The 18,994-nt window shown below is 38.0% G+C and overlaps 1 protein-coding gene across 1 annotated transcript in view; it reads right to left on the reverse strand.

Moving 5' to 3' along the window:
- GTF2F2 (general transcription factor IIF subunit 2) overlaps nt 1-18,994 on the reverse strand; it is an 89,773-nt gene that overhangs the window by 30,539 nt on the left and 40,240 nt on the right. Inside the window, exon 6 of the mRNA XM_062020478.1 lies at nt 16,707-16,788. Within this exon, the coding sequence (XP_061876462.1) occupies nt 16,707-16,788 (82 nt within the window). The remainder of the gene's footprint in view (nt 1-16,706; nt 16,789-18,994) is intronic.

Here is an 18,994-nt window from a genome sequence, read left to right on the forward strand (position 1 = left end):
AATGAAAAGAAGATAACCAACAAACAGAAAAGAGAGGCAAACAGACAGCAATCCTAAGATACTAATTTTCTGTACTTCACATAGAAGATTAGAGACACCACATAGACTTTTGTTCGTATACTAAGGATTCTTAGGAGAAACACATCTATTTGTAGGTGGAGACAGTGTAGCTGCTATTGCACTTTAATCTCCTTCCAGAGGTCAAAATAGGGCACCTTCAAGGCCATCTGAATGAGGAACAGACACTGTTGATGGAGTCAAGTATTTTTCATAATCTTGGTTTTAAAAAAATGTCTGCAGCTTCATTTTCTTTTGAGATGGGCTACTAGCTACTTTTTTGAGTAATTTACTCTGAAGGAGTTATTTCCAAAAAGCTCTTACCTACTGCAGCGAGAAGCTATGTCGGAACAAGATGTCTCTCGTCAGTTGGCTTTTATATAGCTAAATCTTCTAAACTTGACTTTTCTTTCCCTTCATTGTACATTGCAATGAACTGGAAGTACTGCATCTTGCCAGACCTTCAATATTTTTTTTGCTTTAGCTTAGGAAACATTCTGAACAGAACCAAAGCAAAACATTATTTTTTTTAAGCAAGGGAGATATCTATACTTATAATGAAAAGTACTGATCTATCTTAATAGAAGGAAAAAAAGGGTGTGCTAATTGCCTGGTCTGTTTGAGCTCAGATCAGATGATCCTTTTTAGCCTCAATTCCTTTCACAAGGGACTTAAAATTTACACTCAAAACTGAACACAAAGCCAGGTTCAATTTATTTTGTTCAGACAGTAACTGAGTCCAAGGCGCTTGCTCGTGTTCATAGTGATTAATGAAGAGAAGAGATGCAACTGTCAAGCCCATGTGAGAAGCCAGGTTATCCAAAGAGCATCTGGGTGACAAAGCAATACTTAATCATTCTGAAGGCAGTGTTAGGCAGTGGGTGGCCTCCACCTTGTACTTTGTTTCAGGAAAAAGACCGCACCAGTACAGCAGCACTATCTTTGCTTAAAAAGTAAAGGCAGACCAGTGAAAAAAGGAAAAAAACCAAAACAATAACAACAAAAAAGGAAACCAACTATTGTTATGACCACAAAATATAGATAAGGCATGGGATTCTGTACCATCATTAAAGGGCTGGATTTAATATCTGCTGAACCCGATAGAAGTCTTCCTCCTTGATTTCACAGGATTTAGGAATCAAATCCCAGGAGCTCCAAATAACCACTTGATTGGTGTAATGTGTTGTGAATTCAAAACATCGTTTAATGTTTGCCTTTTAAATTTTGCTACATAAGTGTCTTAAACATCAGTCACTTTTTATATAGACACACAAATACATCAAAAGGCCCATATAAACATGAAAGCTGACTGTGTAACAACATGTTTCCCTTGCTTCCAAAATGGTCATAGGTCTTTCTGGACTTAGTAAGAGCTTGTGCACACTTGCTTTCTACTAAGCTTTGAACATCTCTGCCAAGTATTACTACTTTGCACTCACCAGGTTTCCCAAATCCCATGTTTAATAAACTCTGTGTTTATACTTTTATTAAATTAATAGCATATGTGACATTTGGGCAAATATGCTTATAAATCATCTTCATCTTCTCTGAATGATACATAGGATGCTTGTGCTTCACTCATTAGTTTCTGAAATGGATCTGCCCATAATCGATGTAAGTCCAAATTACTTCATGCATAATTAGGCACTTTTGATTTTCATTACGCACGTTTATCTCTGTAATACTTACACAGCACCAGTCATACAGCTGCCTATGTCCAGATTGGAACACATCACTAATTACATTTGTTGAATTTGGTTGTATTCCTCTACAAGAGAGGATATTGTTTTCAAGTGCCTTGTTCTATCCTCATCACCCAGATGTTCAGAGACCAAGAAGTCCCTGAGATGTAGAAACTTATTTGAATTTACTGACCCCTTCAGAGAAATAAAACCACAAGCAAAATATGTATGCTGTATTATTTCCTTAAGCCAAAACATATCAGGTTGGATTCACTAAAGCTGGTAACACTTTACCTGTGATCCTTTACATGCTGTTTTACAAAATTTTTTAAAAATTATATTAAAAGAAATGCATATTTTAACTGTTTGACATCTGAAATATTTGTTGGAAAATAATATCAATAGATGAGTATATGATTTGTTTGCTTCTCTCTCATTAATTTAGATGAATGACTGTGCCCTGTTTAGGCCAAGCAGCCTTCACAAATCTTGCTTTCCTTCATACAGCTGAAGGCCTAGTATATACACAGTAGATAAAAATACAATTATTTTTATTTCCCCAATATCTTTTCCTCTATTTCACCAGTTTCTAGATTTCCACAAATTACATGCTTAGGTAATTAAAGCATGTGAAACCTCTCTTTCAGTTGTACTATGCACATTTATAGACCTAAATTAGAACTTTGTAGGTTGTAAGAGCCTGTGAAATAACTAAACCAAATAATTCCCATAATCCAATCTTATGTTCTGACAAATTTGCTTACATAGGCACAGGCTACACAGCAACTAATAGACTTCATGGAATACAGAAAACCACAGCTCGTTTTCCACAAGCATTGGTTCTTAGGCATGCTCAGAAACACATATCAGCATATGCATGCTACTGCTAACATAGATAATTTACTAGCCTAGCATTTCACTAACATAGAGCTAATGAAAATTAAATCTAAATGCTTTATCATAAATATCCTCCACTGAGTACAAACTAATATCCAAGTGATACTCAAAGGTTTTTTAAAAAAAAAAATCAAAAGGTTATATAATTGACAATTCTTTTTGTGCCACACCTAGTAACTCTATGAGTTCTAGACAGACGAGGAAGAAAAATATCGGTGTATGATTGCAGTAAAATGTCTCAAATCTGGAAGAACTACTTGCCAGCTTTGTCCTTCCTAAGGTACCACAAATCAGTACAGGTTATGGGAAGCATTGTCCTCTACAGAGTGAACAGTACACTGGATATTTGTCTACTAATATAAAAAAGAGCTAAAAATAATTAGAAAAAAAGAAGCAGCAGTAAAACCAGTTTTAATAATCTACTTCGACTGGTTGATGTAGGTGTCAATTTATAAAAACTACACCATTACTCCTACTCCATTATGCGGCAGCATAACTATGCTGTAGGTGTTTATCTCCAAGTTCCCCTGAATATCTCTCCCAGTCAATGCTGCAGTAATAAAAGGTATTTTGTATTACTTTACATTTATGGTAGAAAGACACGGAATAAAGGTTTAGGTACAGATAGTTAAAAATTAAGACAGACACTTTAATTCTGCTACAATTTAATAGAGAATATTTGTATGATTCAGTTTCACAGCATGCATGAATATAAATCCTCATGGGATTTAATTATCTGTATTTTATCACAAATTGCATTCCTGTAGACAGATGCTGCTTCTGCATCATGCTGATAATAACAAAGACCAACTGACACTTCAGAGCACATCTGAAATGTGTTTTTCTGAAGACATGAAGTACAGTAAGAGTGCTGAATAAAAGTATCAATGGTTTTCCCAGTCCATTTACCATACCAACTTGAAGGACAATTCATTTTATACAGTATAAATAAATTTGCCTCATGATTGTCTGTACAAAATGTATCTTTCGTTTCTGATCCCCAAAACACTGTGTATGAGAATTCTCCATTTGCTGTACCCACAATTGTGCTTTACAAGAGCCTACAAAGAGACACCTCATGATCAAATAACCTCTTGTCAATGGAAAGGTCATTTCTGCAGTATAGCTATTCCTTAGTGCTCTAGGTATTTTGATCATAGTTTCAGACTTTTAGGATGTAGTACTTAGTCCTTGCTTTTTACTGCAGATAAAGAGTACCTGCTTTTCAAGGACTTAGTTGAAAAATCCATTTTCAACATATGCCACTTCAACCGTTGCAAAGATGGTAAATGATCCTGATATTTCAAAGCAGTTCTCAAAGGTGAGAACAGGACTCAATGTCTGAGTTGAAATTAGAACTCAAAATAAAGTGATTATTTGAAATATATTTTTTAAAATTATACAAGGGTTTTTTTTTCTCATTTTGAAAAGTACTATATAAATATAGATCTAACACATATTTCTCTCTCAGATATTATCATGTAACATCCCCAGATATACATCCATGTATTGGTGTTCATTTCCATGTAGTCTGCTATTCTTACCACATGTTTTTATGCTTCCACCTACACTCACATACATTGAAATTTCCTTTCAAGATGACTTCTCAATTCAAAAAATATTCCAGAAAGCTGGGATTTTCTTCCCTTTATTATATAAAGAAGTCTGGCCATGGATATTTTTGTGCTCCCATTTCTCCAGTCTGTTTTCCAGCTACAAAAAATGGCGTGAACTATGATAGAGATAATGTTCAGCCTGTTAACAGGTTTTGAACACAGGGTTTTCTTCAGAAACAGCTATAGTTAACACTGTTGGAGAGCTAGGATCTTTTCCTCCTTTCAGATACAACACAGGAACTTTTAAAAATGAGCTTAGCAACAAGAACATGTGTCTCATTGCTTCTAGACCCAACTAAACCTTTTTTTTTTTAAATAAAAATTTCACAAGTGATTTTTTTCACCTCCCTCAGCTTTTAAGTCTGAAGTAGTTGCATTGTCATGATCATGATGGTCTAAGGATTACAACGGCCTGGGTTCAGAGGAGGTTAAGCACTTATCTTAGACTATTTTTTTTTACATTTAGATTCTTCATCTTAAAGCTGTTGTAACATTCCTAACTTATTCTAAACTGAGCTAACATGGTCCAACCAATTCTGTAGAAGGACAGAAGCCTGTGGGTCTCTGCAGTCTGCAGACTGGGATCATGAAGCTAGAGCCTTGTGTTATTCACAGAAATGAACCCTGTAAAATTCCAGACTTCCCTATGCCTCTTAATGGGAGTACTGTGCAAAGCTTCCAAGTTGAATACAGTCCAAGGGCAGAAGGAACAGAGGAAAGCTCTTTGGTGATCTGTTTCTTCTCTTAATCCATTACTATATATCTTCCTCCTTGGCAAGGTCTCAGTCACCACTCAAGCACATACACACAATCTGAGGGAACAGCAGGACAGTAATTCAAATTTATATTACAAGTCACAGGGTACACTTTCTCCCGATTCTGCCACCAGAATTAAAAAGGGGTTAGCCAGATATTCCTGAAAAAATACTGAAGTATTACATAGATAATTCACTGGCACTAACTTTGGTTAGGACCCAGTCTGTTGACCCTTCTATCAGTTACTGTTTCAGAGCGTCCAGGAACTGCAGGACAGAGCTGTACCCGTTAATTACTGGCAGGTGATTTTGGACTTTCAGCAGAATGAATTCCAGGAACTTTTGCCAGGATGGACTAATACAGTAAGAGAATGGGAAGTTTGCTATCTCTGGCATTAGTTATTTGTAAAATAAATTGTAAATTGTCAACACACTGTGTGAGTTGAGCACAGAATTAAATTGCTTTGCATTTCAAAACTGCTGACAAAGACCACCCCTGAATTGCAATTTCACTTGCAATTTAATCCAAGTCAGAAGGGGCCACCCTAAACTCTCCGACAAATCTTCAACAGAGCTTGGCAACACTAAAGAGTAGCTGGCATACAAAGTTTGAGTGAGATAAGCACTCTGGATGAGAGAAAGGAAGGAAAAGTTGGGGATGGAAAAGACAACCACAGATAGTGAACAATTGAATAAAACCAGTCTGTCCTCCAAAACTTCCCAATTTCAGTTAGTCTACCACTGCAGGTTTCACTATTGCCCTCCTACATCTTGTAAGTTCTGGTCTGTGCACACAGTGTTCAGAGGTTGTGCAACGGAAATGGTTTTAAATAGCTATGTTACACCACCTTAGTCAAGACAATGGATCCCAAAGAAAAAAAATGAAATAATTTTGATAGGACAGATGACACACATCAATATATACTGATATGATACACAGGGATATCAATCGGATATTAATTTAGCTGTGCAGAATAACTTTTAGTGCACCAAGTTATCAGTGTTTATGTGTGGCAGAAACTTGGGTGATGAAGAGCATACTTATCTTTTTTTAATTGTTATTTCCATGTAGTGGCTTAGCTATAGTAATTGGAAGAATTAAATTGGAAATTTAATTTCAAAAACCAGCATGTAATCTCTCTCAGTTTCACTTTATGCTATACCTTGCTTCCAAACCCACAGCTTGCAAGCACCTGAAACAGGAGGAGCTGACGACTCTCAGGTGTCGTACTATCCATTTTAACTTTGTATTTGGACATTTCAGTCTTTTCATGAGGCACTGGGAAAGCACAGAGCAGTCACCTGGAACAGCTGCCTCCAAGGCAAAACAGATCTTCACAACTCCTGTGCAACATGGCATTTCTGCCTTCACTGCAAGGGCAGGAGTCAGCTCCTTGCCTCAGTCATGAACTTGATTGTCCAGTCTGACAACCATATATTACTTTGACAGAGTCACAGAACGGTTTGGGTTGGAGAGGACCTTTAAAGGTCATCTAGTTTAAACCTTGTCAAAGGCAGAGACACCCTCTCTGGGCAACCTGTTTCAGTGTTTCACAATCCTCATCACAAAAAAAAATCACCCATATGTCCAATCTAACTAAACCTTTTAATCTAATGGAGCAGAGGGGCAGAATCCCCTCCCTCGACCTCCTGGCCACGCTGTTTTGGATGCAGTCCAGAATAGGGTTGGCTCTCTGGCCTGCAAGTGCACATTGCTGGCTCATGTCCAGCTTTTCACCCACCAGTATCGTCAAGTCTGTTTCTAAAGGGCTGCTCTTGACCAATTCACCACCCAGCCTGTACCGATAATGGGGACCCAAGTACAGGATCTTGCATATCATCATACACATGTGCATGCTACAGAAGACAATATTATACAAGAGTAAGCTCAAACAAAATTCTAGAGTAACTCTGATGCTAAACTTTAATGATTACAGGTAGATATCAGGAAACTGCTCAGTTCCAGCTTTCTGCCATGGGCAGCAGTAAGGAAGGAAGGAACTGATTGGCAGTGAGTTCTTGGCACTCATGCATTCTTGTTGGGGTACATGGCAGCGCTCAAGGTACATGGTTAGCTCAGAAAAAAAATTCATTCTGGTCTCAGGTATGGATAAAGAGTGTCCGCCTTACAATGGTTTCACGTGGACACTGTCCTATTCACAAACACCCTTACAGCCAGATTTGTGGTATTTTTCCTACCAATGCAGATTCATTTGTATTAGGTCCCTCTGATGGTACCAGCTTAATGTATAATGTAAAATTTTCAGTGAAGCATCACAGATACTGAAATGGCAATGATTAAATCCCAGCCAAAACCACTAACTGAAAACAAAGGAGGCAACAGCTTAGCAGAAGCACTGTAATAGACCATAACCAGAAACCCCAGGAACTGTATGATTATCCTCTATGAGGTTCACTTAAGAAATCAATTTCGTTAAAAAGCACAAAGCAACTTGCAAATTTCAAATTCAATGTAGACTCAAAGGGAAGGAATATTTTTTGATTTGCACATCGCTAGCACTGACATTTAAGTCACATTCTGTTGACAAAATACCATTTCAAAGACAAATCATCTCATTCTCTCACAGCCATGTTGGTCTTGTGATGGTAATAGAATTAAAATAGCAGCATATATTTCTCTTGAGGCCGTAAGCAGATGTGTCCATATTTAAATGCAGGCATGGAAAATAAGCAGAATTTAAACCCATCATTTTTATAATATTGTTACATTTGTGCATGCATGGATAAACATGTATGTATGGAATATTTTAGGCCATGGTTCTCTATATTCTTTTGAGTTCTGTAAAGTAACATTCTGTAGAAGGGATTTTGTGAAAAATATTACTGAAAATGACTTGGACTTTATTTGAAATGTAAATAACTCCCCTAGGATTTTAAGGTTCCTTCACTGTTTTTGCAACATAAGTATAAATTGTTGGCTTCTGATACTAGCAGTATCATTTTTTTCTATCCAGATAATTCAAGGGGGAAAAAAAGCGAATTTATATATTCTAAATGAATTAAATTCAAAGGAGCTCAAATTTACTCAATCTGTAAGAATGTTTGTGATTAGGACAGTGTCCATGTAAAAAAGAAAAAAAGAAAAACAAAAAGGAACTTACTATTCTTTTTCACTTTATGGTGTTCACTTGCATTCAACTTCCAAGTTGTTTTAAAATTGTTCCAGACTTCAGCATCAGCAGGTAGCTGCACAATATCCTCCTGTCTTTTGGAAAACATCTCTGGATTGTGTCTGAATACTAACAGGGTTGCAGTGCTTCAGTATCTTGTATGAGTATCTGAGATATTTAGAGAATGAAAAACTCTCCCATAAAATGTAATGCTGTGATTAATTTCCAAAGCTGGGATCTTCCCCATGCACAGAGCCTCAGAGGAATACAGGGGATACCTGTGTTTGCTTCCTCTATGGTGTAGCTGCCCTTGTGTTACTCTAATAGTGAAGTTCCTGCTGGAATTTTGCTATGTCTTCAGGAACTAAATCACCTCGAGAACTCCAGTGTAAGCAGCATTCGAGCCCTGCAGACAGACCCTTCCTCAAAAAAGGACCAGAAACAGAGGATTGATTTTTTTATCACTTATGAACTTGTTTGAACTTGGCAACATCCCAAGTAAAAATTGCTATTTGGATGGATACATATGTACCCTGTCACCCTCAGGCCATTGTTTTAGTGCCTTCCTGTAGTTCCATGAATTTCAGAAATATTTTAATAAGCCTGGATATCAATACATCACCAACAGAGCTGGCCACCTGGTGATTCTTAATCTTTGGTTTTGCACAAGGATAACTTCTAGTACTTCGTGATATCATACAATTTTTGGAGCTCCTTGGCAGCAGGGAACTGTTGGACGACGCCCATCTACTGATCTCTCACAACTTGCAAATATCATCAGTAGTACATGAACAAAGTTGCTTAAAAATAGATGTGCTGTGGTGCTGACATTCTACATATTGAGTAAATTTGAGCTCATCAGCCCGGTAGTTGCCAAAGCATTTTTGCAGAACCCAGAACACTGGCAGCACTCAGCATGGCTATAGCATCTGGCATGGTGGCTAGGAAGAGATCCTGAGCTTCAGTGAGCTCAGCACTCAAATAGAGAAAACAAAGATTTACATCCGAACACTTAACACCAATGTACAAAAGTGCTTTTTTTGTACCAGCGACCTATCCCACTTTCCTGACAAGGCCAAGCATGAAGGTAAACAAAAGGAACAGAAGGTTACTATGTCTCGTAACACAGGATAAGCTGTGATAGTTAAAACTGCACTCTTTCAGAGATTTCCACCCATCATAGTGTGACTTTCATACTGCAGGTGGAAAAGAAGATGAAAAGAAGGCATTGGTGCTGCTTCCTGGGAACAGGAAGGACATCTATACGTACTATACAAGTCCCTCATTGAAGTCTGCAAAGACCTTAGCAGCAGAGGCATCTTTGTAATGATTGTAGCCCTGGTAACAGTAAGGTAAAAAGACCTCCAGCACTGCACAACCCCGAAGACTCTGGTTTCAAGAGGAGAAATCAGTGCCACTGACATTCAGGTTTACTGGAAGTACAGGTACCCAGAGCTTCTGGTGCTGAGCACTGGTGCCGAATGAGGCTTCTTTCATCCTGAAGAAGCTGGCTATGACTGAAGCCTGAGCATATTCCAGGGCAACTATTTTTAGCCTCGCCCCTTTCAGTGGATAAAAAAGAAATGCCTGCTTTTTGGCTAATTACCAAAAAGGCAAACTAGATATGTTCTTAACTGCAACGCCTCTGATAGCTGGGGAGAAGGAGCAGTATAACCATCAGAAGAGGAATACAGTTTCAGGAACACCATGTTAAAGAGAGAGGAGAATGAGAACTCTCCAATTACAGCTACTAATTTCCTTTCCCAGAGTATAAGGAAAAATCCATGCAATATTTGTATGCATTCTTAGATAGGCACCTCTAAGCATCTCTCTTCTTTCTGAAAACGACCTTCATGCTAGGATCCTCTCAACGATGTGCCTTTCTAAAAGGCACAGAACACATTCAGTATGCCTACTATTACGAATCGTGGAAGCATCCCAGCAACATTGCATCACATGACTTCAGGTCCAGAGAAATGCAGGGGTATCTGTACAGAGTTTTGGCCAACTGGCTCTAGGTGGCCCTGCGTGAGAAGGGGGTTGGATCAGATCATAGAATCATAGAATGGTAGGGGTTGGAAGGGACCTTTAGAGATCATCTAGTCCAACGCCCCTGCAGAAGCAGGTTCACCTAGATCAGGTTGCATAGGAACATGTCCAGGCGGGTCTTGGAGACCTCCAAGAAAGGAGTCTCCACAACCCCTCTGGGCAGCCTGTGCCACTTTTTGTGTTCCAGCTTCATCCCATTACCCCTTGTCCTGTTACTAGCTACTATAGAAAAAAGGGATGTCCCAACTTCCTGACATCCACCCTTTAGATATTTATAAATGCTAATAAGATCTCCCCCCGATCTCCTCTTCTCCAGACTAAACAGCCCCAGTTCCCACAGCTGTTCCTCATATGAAAGATGTTCCAGTCCCAGTTCCCAGTTCCAGTTCCAGATGACCTCCAGAGATCCCTTCCCACCTCAACCAGTCTGGTATTCTGTGCATGTCACCTGGAAATCATGACATTTAAAAGATGAAAGAAAGCACATTTCATTTCACACTGTAACAAAGTCATTTTAGGGTAAAATAAAAGGAGAATGCTAAGTCAGACAGTAAGGAAGCCTACTTTCTTCATCTTTTCTCCAGGTGTTTGCAAAGGAAGAAAACTGAGATCCAATGATCATATCAATGGTCTCCATCAAAATTTAAGAGAGTATCAGCTTCCATAAGTAATACGATTCATATATTAGAAAGTATATTGGAAAAGAAATAAGAATATTTCATGTTTCTTATTTTTTTTCCCTATATGCCTATATACACCTGGCAATTAGAAACTGAAAACAATGGGGTAAAAAGGATATGATAACTTTCTGCATACAGTTGCAGGTTTAAGATAAACAGGATTAAACACCTGGTGCACTACAAACAGTAGGTTATTCCTTATTTATTAGCATGATTGTAATGGCTGGAAGCAGTGACCGAAATTAGGACCTTTCCATATCACTGAACAAAAAAACCATGGTAATACAAAAGATCTATTAAAATCCAGCCTCAGAACAGCACTTGTTAAGACTAAAAGGCAACAGACAAAATCGAAAGGACAAGAGGTAGATAAAAGAGTCCAAGATCACAAGAAGAAATGTGTAGCAGACCAACAAAAGCAACTCTCCTGACCTCTGAAACACAGAATAACCACTCCTCCGTGCTGTCGAACTCATCTCACTTTAACCTTATTTTTCTTACTTCTTCCTCTCCATTATTCCAAAAACATGAGAAATGGACCCAAAGTGACCAAAGAAACTTAAGTACTAGTGTGCCTGGTACAGGCCAATTGCTCACAAGTAAAATGATATTTGCTTGATTTGTAAAAACTGGTGGGTGTTCAGGAACGTAATAGTACTCTCAGCAGTACAGCTTAACCCTTATGAATATGATCATTAGATAATTTCCTACAAATTGCAAATTACTCTCCAGGAAAAAATTGTATTGGAAATATTTTGGCACATGGAAAAAAAAAAATGTACTTAATAAGGAGTTAAAACATCCTGAGGAAAATTTTTGTGTTATGCTGAATGTTACTTCAAGACAAAGGAATTGATCCTCAATACTTGAAAAATCAAGGCTATGTTGACTGACAGGGCAGATGCAGCCTCAGCTTTACGTAAAAATGGCCACTCACTTCAAACAAGCTCAACAGCACATGTGCAGTGTGGCAGATTTTGTGGGAAATGCACAAATGTATTCACACAGAATTGTTTTGAAAGGGAAGTCACAGTCGACTAACCGTATCTACAGGAATATATATGAGGTGGAATGCTGGTCAAATTATTCATTTTCTTTTGCTAGTAGGGGGTATTTGGGGAGAAAAAATGGCACAATGCTAATTTTCAGCAATATACTGAACTGTCAGTCAGTCAATCCTCTCACAGTATTTGAGAGAGGATCAGCAACTCATAGGTACTAATTAAATTTCACTTGCTTGACCTAGACCACGAAGTATCAGGACTTCTAGTGGCCTTCCTAATATGGATGTAAAGAAATATGACTTTTCAAGCACAGAAACTCCTTAACTATTCCAGCACATTTTGCAAACCATTTATCCTAAAAGTCTATCATATATCTTTCTTAGAGTAGCTTTTTCTAAGGACTTTCATCACACTCTCTGTAGAAAACTCTTAAAAGAAAAAAGCAAGAAGATACATAAAATTCTTGCAGCCTTGTTACAAGCTGCCATGTTGGCAACTACCATTCTCACTAACAATACTTCAAAATGCATTTTTAAGTTACTTCACAGGAATTGTAAGAATTACCAGCCTCATTGCAGTGTTAAATGTCAGCTCTTCTAGACTTTCTGTAACCTGTAATCCTGGGACTTGTCCCAAAATCCCTTTTGCAAGGCAACCAGCATTTCACTGGCACAATTGAGAATGAAACAAGGGTTCTAATTTTATCCCAGTTTTTGCATGCCATCCACTACTGCTGGGGAAGTGCTATCAAACACTGCATTCAGCAACTGCTTGAGCTGCATTTTGCATGTGTCTTCAAAACCTCCTCCTCAAGAACTGTGAGCCTGGTACCCAGCCAGCCCGTTGCAAAGGACCTGAGCAGTCCTGGAGACCTTGTAGCTACTCGACAACATCCATTTGAATCAGAGCTTTTCAGAAGTTGCTCCCTAAGATTTGGTTTTTTTCCTCTCTTATCTTTTCCTCAAAATGTAATGTAGTTTGAGTGTGATACTGACATGTTCAAATTGGTTTTGAAGATAAAATTCTTTCTGTGAGAAAACCTGCTTCAGCAGGGGTTTGGTCTGGATGATCTCTAGTGGTCCCTTCCAACCCCGACCATTCTGTGGTTCTATGAAACAGAGAAATGGAAGTAAACAGAAATGGGAGAGGGGGGCTAAGAAAGAATTGGGGAAGAAGACAGTTCACTATGGTCAGGGAGAGAAAGGGAATGGATGTGAGGACCAGTGCAAGGATGGAAACTGGTCATCTGACAAACAGAATCTGAGATAGGATGCATAGCAGTCCTTCATTTTCACTTTCTGTGCATAGCAAAAGCCCCCTGGGATTACCAAAATCTTAATTTCATCTCCTCCAAAGTCACCTGGAGCCTGAAGGGATCCAGAATGCTTGGGAGACTCCTCTCTCCCTGTGCCTTGTCCTTCCCAGTGCAGATAAGCCTCTTGCAGGACCTCTCTCTTTGGGGAGTCATTAACCCAAGGCACTCAAACACTGGGATCACAGAATAAAGGTAATGGAAACAAAAATATCTTAAGTCCTGGAAAGACAAAATTAAGGGGCAGATAATGCCTCCTCATGGTTGAAAGATAGTGGAAAAACTACAGTAAGATGAAGACAATAGTTAGTCTGGGGGGAGACTGGCTAAGGTGGATATGGAGCCTGCCTAGGGCAGCCTGAGAGAAGGGCAAGGCAGCCTACCTAAAGTGACATGGTTGGTGAGGGCACAACACTGGTACAAATGCAGTGTGTGCTGTAGGACAAGCCATGCCTGTAATACTGTCTGTGATATGCACCCTCTGCTACAGCCATTTGTGTGCCACAACCTTCCCCTGTCTGACGCTGATGGGGCAAGAAGTAGCAACCAGAAAGAGCAGTGCTGGGACAGTATTTTCTGTGACTACCACACACCAAAACCATCTGCATTTGGGAGGAGTCTGCCTGGGTTTTTTTACTGCATAGTCCAAATATTTTTAAGTGGGACCATGAGATCTACTCCCACAAGACAGAAATTAGGACAGGTGCTTGGAAACCACATATTATTTTAAAGCTATCCACAACTGCATCATCCACATTAACTGCAAATGTATAACTAATCATTCCCGTGTTACAAAGAACAAATACATTGTTAATAAAAAAAATCTAGGAAATTCAATAGCATGAAGCTTTCCTACTGCAGTATATCATGCATTTTATGGTATTTGTTCCCCTTCTAGAACTCAAAGTTCAGCAAAATGGAAAAAATCCCCAAGCCTGCCAACAACAAAGCTTCCAAAAAGGAAAATACCAAGTGCAGGTCACACAACCTTTGCTTTACCTTTCTGAATAGTTAACCTTAGATGCACATTTGTACTTTGTATTCCAAGTGTTCTGAATATCAGCCATCTACACTCTTCCTGTATTCAAATCAAAGTTGCTACTTTGGAAAAAAACCTTTATGTCTTGCTACATTTGATAAAGCTTTCATCTCTACATGTTGGAAAATTCTGTGCTTTCATTACCTATTCCTAAATCCACATGTCACACATATCTCCCACCTAACTGCTGGCAGCCCCATCACAAGACCAGCAGTTTGTCTTCTCACCGAAACTCGACAGAGCAGCATGGAAATCAAGTGCTACATCACATACTCATCAGTCAATTCCCTTGATCCAGATACAGATGGTAAAATACATGGGATCCATATCTGGATATAATGCCAGCAAGGTATGGAGGTAGGGAATCCCTTTCGGTCACTGTCAGCTCTCAAAAGCCAAAAGACTACAGTTATTGGAGTGTGCAGCTTAACTTCACTTTCTAGACCTTCAAAGTCTGAAGCAACTGCATCTCTCTTTTAATTTTATTTCCTTTCCAACTCAGCTTACAATTGTAGCACTTAAAGCCTACTCAACAGACTTGCTGGCTTATCAATGTTATTAATTACACTTTTGGAAAGTCTCATGTAAAGCACAATAGTAAATAGAAAACTGAATACAAATGGTTTAATATAACACAGCTTTATAACTTATGTGGTTTATCTTCAATGCTGTCACTTTTTTTAAGCACAAATACAGACTGCAGCATGTTGAGGGTGGGAGAGAGTAAAGGGAGTGAAAAGAAAAGTTAGATCTTACTACTCAAATGCCAGAGATGATATTTGGACATAAATCAATTTCTTTGGAGGCTGTGACTGCTAGATCTGCTAAATCTCATGCTGATTCCTACCGGATAAGATTTTTTCTTATGAAGTTTTTTGTAAAGGCCAAAAAAATCTTTAGCAATATGTAAAGTTAGAAACTAGACATACACAGCCTGACAATTTTTCTACAGGAAAGAAAAAACAATACCATCAGTTTTCAGATGCCAGTGCTTTCAAGCACATAACCTCCCTTTGTGTTTGTATCTCTTTGTTGCTCCTACAGGACATGAACGTGACAACAGCAAAGGCCAGGAGAGGCTGCATGGATACGTGCATGACAGAAAGCAGAATGTTGAAAAATTCAGAGTTTGGGTGGTCATTAAAGCTTCCAGTTTTGTTTTGGTCTCCTACTGTGGCCTTACCAGAAGCAGCTTATCTGATTAACTAATAGAGAACCGCACAAAAAATGCAAAAAAGCGCTCGGATGAAGCAAAAACAATTATGAGGCAAATATAACCTATAGGCTATATTCTTTATATATTTAAAATTGCCAGACTGAAATGAGTCCTCTTCTAGTAACATCACATTTGCTTCATACTCCATTTCACACTGATGACAAAAATCATGCTAGCAATCACAGAACACAGTCTGAAATGAAGTAGTTCAGTGTATAGCAGCAAACTTACGGTACTGATTCGCCAACAGCTAGAACATGAAAGTCTCAGAATTGAATTAACACAGTAAGAAAATATTGGAGTAGTTTAGATGACAGAGGACATTAATAAGACATAAGATACTGTAAGTGTACTCTATGATACACAGAAAAGAGATCAGGAATTGGTGAAAAACATCACTTTGCCTTTTCTGTATTTCTTTTGACAAATCTAACACTAGTCACAGATGATTCTCTTCCTGAAACTTCCTGCTTTACATTTGTCTACAACAAATTCACAACATAAAAGGGTGATTTAATTAAAACCCACATGCTTATAATATGTATCAAAATGTATTTAATATACTGCACAATTCAATTCCAAATGTGATTTATTGCCAAAGAAATCAAACTAATTATCCATATGATACACGAATCAGATAGTAAATTCTAGACATATTACATTAAATTTTCAAAAGTCAGTAAATGATTTTGTTAAATGTATGTCTTGTGGTTTCCATGCCACTTCTGACATTTTCAGCGATTACCCTTTCCTAGCAAGCATGCCACTTTAGGTCTAGCCCTTCTCCTTGAACTCCCTTCTGTCTTCAGAGGTGCTCTTTGTCTAGCACGGCACAGTATTAAGTGGAATTAAATTTGGTCTACTCAAATCGACACCCATACTCAAGAAGCATGTCCTGAACAGATCAATGTAAACCTCCAAGGCCTCAAGAAATTCAGCTTTAATCACATTTTAATATAGACACACATTCATACATTTAAGTATGATGAGGCAAAAGGTGTGCTCTAGTAAGATCTTTACATGATTGAACCCAGAAGTCTACATCATCCCAGCAGGAAATACCAGAGGGAGGTAAAAGCCCCACATCAGCCTTCATTCCCTCCCTACAGGATGGAAGAGTAAATCCACCCCAAAACCAGAACAGTTCTGAACTTGTATAAATCCTACATAAGGCCATGACAATACTGAAGTAGTCCACCCCCAGTAAAATAATAATAAAAACATCAAATTCAAGTATCACATATATATTTGTAATAGAGCACTCCTACCGTTTCAGTTTCATATAATTTTCACTAGCTGCAGGTCTGCATTCAGCACGTTGCACCACTATTCCTTCCAAGGACAGTTTATCTAAAATGAAAAGAGCAAAACTGGATATTAAAATAGGATACAACATGGTCAACATTTAAATTATTTTCACTAATTAAGCATTTAGTAAATAGAATGTAATTACAAGTTCTCAATTCTTAAGTTAGGTTCTAAAATCTCTCCTATTCAGACACTGAAGAAATAAGCAGGAAAAACATACTTGCACAGCTGGTATCCCCTAGGCTTCCTTATTTTGCCATCAGATTTTTACATATTAAAAATTAATCAAATTTTAAATAAGCAATGCTCCTCCTTTCTCTAGATTGTTGCACTTAGATTGTCTAGGAACTGTTTTATAGAAACATGCACTGAATAGAGTTGGTGACCATGAAAAAAATTATCTACAAAGAGAACTGATCATCAAAGTATCCAAAGTTAGTGGAAGATAAAATAAGAATTTATTTTATTCCTATAATTTCATTCCTGTTCTTAGGATAAGAGTAATCTACTTTCATCTTATTACAATTTAAAAAAATATTCTTTACTAATAGAACACAATGCAACAAAGTAATAATACTACATATGCTAATAATTGGGAAAAAGAAGTAAAAACTTGCAGTTAGTAATCTAGGAGATCACAAACGAAGTTTTACTTAATACTGCTCTCTGTACACTCACCTCTCTAACACAAGTCATTTTGTAATCCAATGTGAACACCTTTTGCCCTAAAGCAATGATGACTCACAGAGCAGTGCAGTAGTCCCAGCCTACTTTGTGGTGGAAGAGACTGAAAAGTAAAGGTACCTTGAGGTAGAAAGGAAGAGAGAAGTGATGGTGGGCAAACACCAGCTTCTCTACAACGATGTTTTAGTGCATAATGTGTGTGTGGCAGGTGGTGTGTGTAGTAATTTGTCTATCCCTTTTGGGCATAGCCAGTGCATTCAGTGTAAAACAACCCCCTCGAGAACAGCCTTGCATAACAAGAAAGGATGAACAGTAACGGCTTGATTAGGTCTCACTATTTATGATGTCCTTCCAACAGCCTTGTCTTGCTACTTGTGTAGAATACTAGACTGTTACCCATCACCTTCAGCTGATGATGACACAGAAGCTAACAGAAACATTTAGAAGTATTGATGCCAAGTAACACAAGGCACTCTGAGACACCTTATAGACTGAAATATTATTATATCTGGAAATCTAAGTTTGTTCTCCCTGAATAATTACTTCAACATCATGTTTTTGAAAATTATTTAATCTAAAATGTATTGGTTTGATTTAAATTAAATCCTTGAAAGGAATAAGACTGCTACACTTTTCCAGATAGTTTTGAATGAAACAAAGAAAATCTATATTAAAACATTTCCCATTTTACAGACTCCTACAACTTGGCAGATTTGCCTGATCTCCTGTGTAAGGGAGAGATATATTCTATCTTCTTTCTTCTCTATAGAACCTAGTAACTTTTGTGTGGCTAAAGTGGTAAAGAGGTACTAAAGAGCCTTTTAGTACCTGGTGTTTTCTCCCTTTGAAACTACTTATACATTGTAATCAAATCACTTTTCAAACATCTTTTCAGTAAATGAAGTAATTCAAGGTTGTGCATTATCTCACCACAAAGCATTTACACCACACTTAATTTTAGGTCTTGTACCTGCATCTTTTTCAGTCTTGCAATGATACTTTAAGAATACTGAGACCAGAAAAGTGCTATTGTACTGGTCTTACCAAAAGCACATATGGAGGTAAAATAACAGATAAAGGAGCTGGAGCTTCTCTCACCTCACTTTAGCAATCTCAATGATATTCAGTAGAATCTCTGAATTCATCTGAGAGAGGGAAGGAGACTTTCAAAACTGGTTACATCTCTTGTAGAATTCAATGATCTGCTCTGTGCTGTCGGGGTTTTTTGTGGTTTTGTTTTGGGTTGTTTTGTTTGGGGGTGGATCTATGATCCACGACTGTGCTTTATGTTTAGATGGCTAAAACTGGATTAAGATCAATTTGTCTCTAATAATTAAGCTCCGGGGGCATTGATGGCACTGACTGGCAATTAAATCACTAATACATCTATTTTGAGTCTTTTCTAAGCCTCTCATTTTACCTAACATGCTCTGCATTTCCTGCTCCTAGGTGTGTAAATTGCCTTTGGCTTGCTTAAAATGCATTGTCTTTAAACAGATTCTGTGAATTAAGTGATTCTGGTCACACCATGACAGTCCTGTCATACTTACTCACTATCTGACCA

The sequence above is a fragment of the Colius striatus genome, chromosome 1 (genome assembly GCF_028858725.1).
Source record: "Colius striatus isolate bColStr4 chromosome 1, bColStr4.1.hap1, whole genome shotgun sequence".
In the NCBI taxonomy this organism is placed as follows: domain Eukaryota; kingdom Metazoa; phylum Chordata; class Aves; order Coliiformes; family Coliidae; genus Colius; species Colius striatus.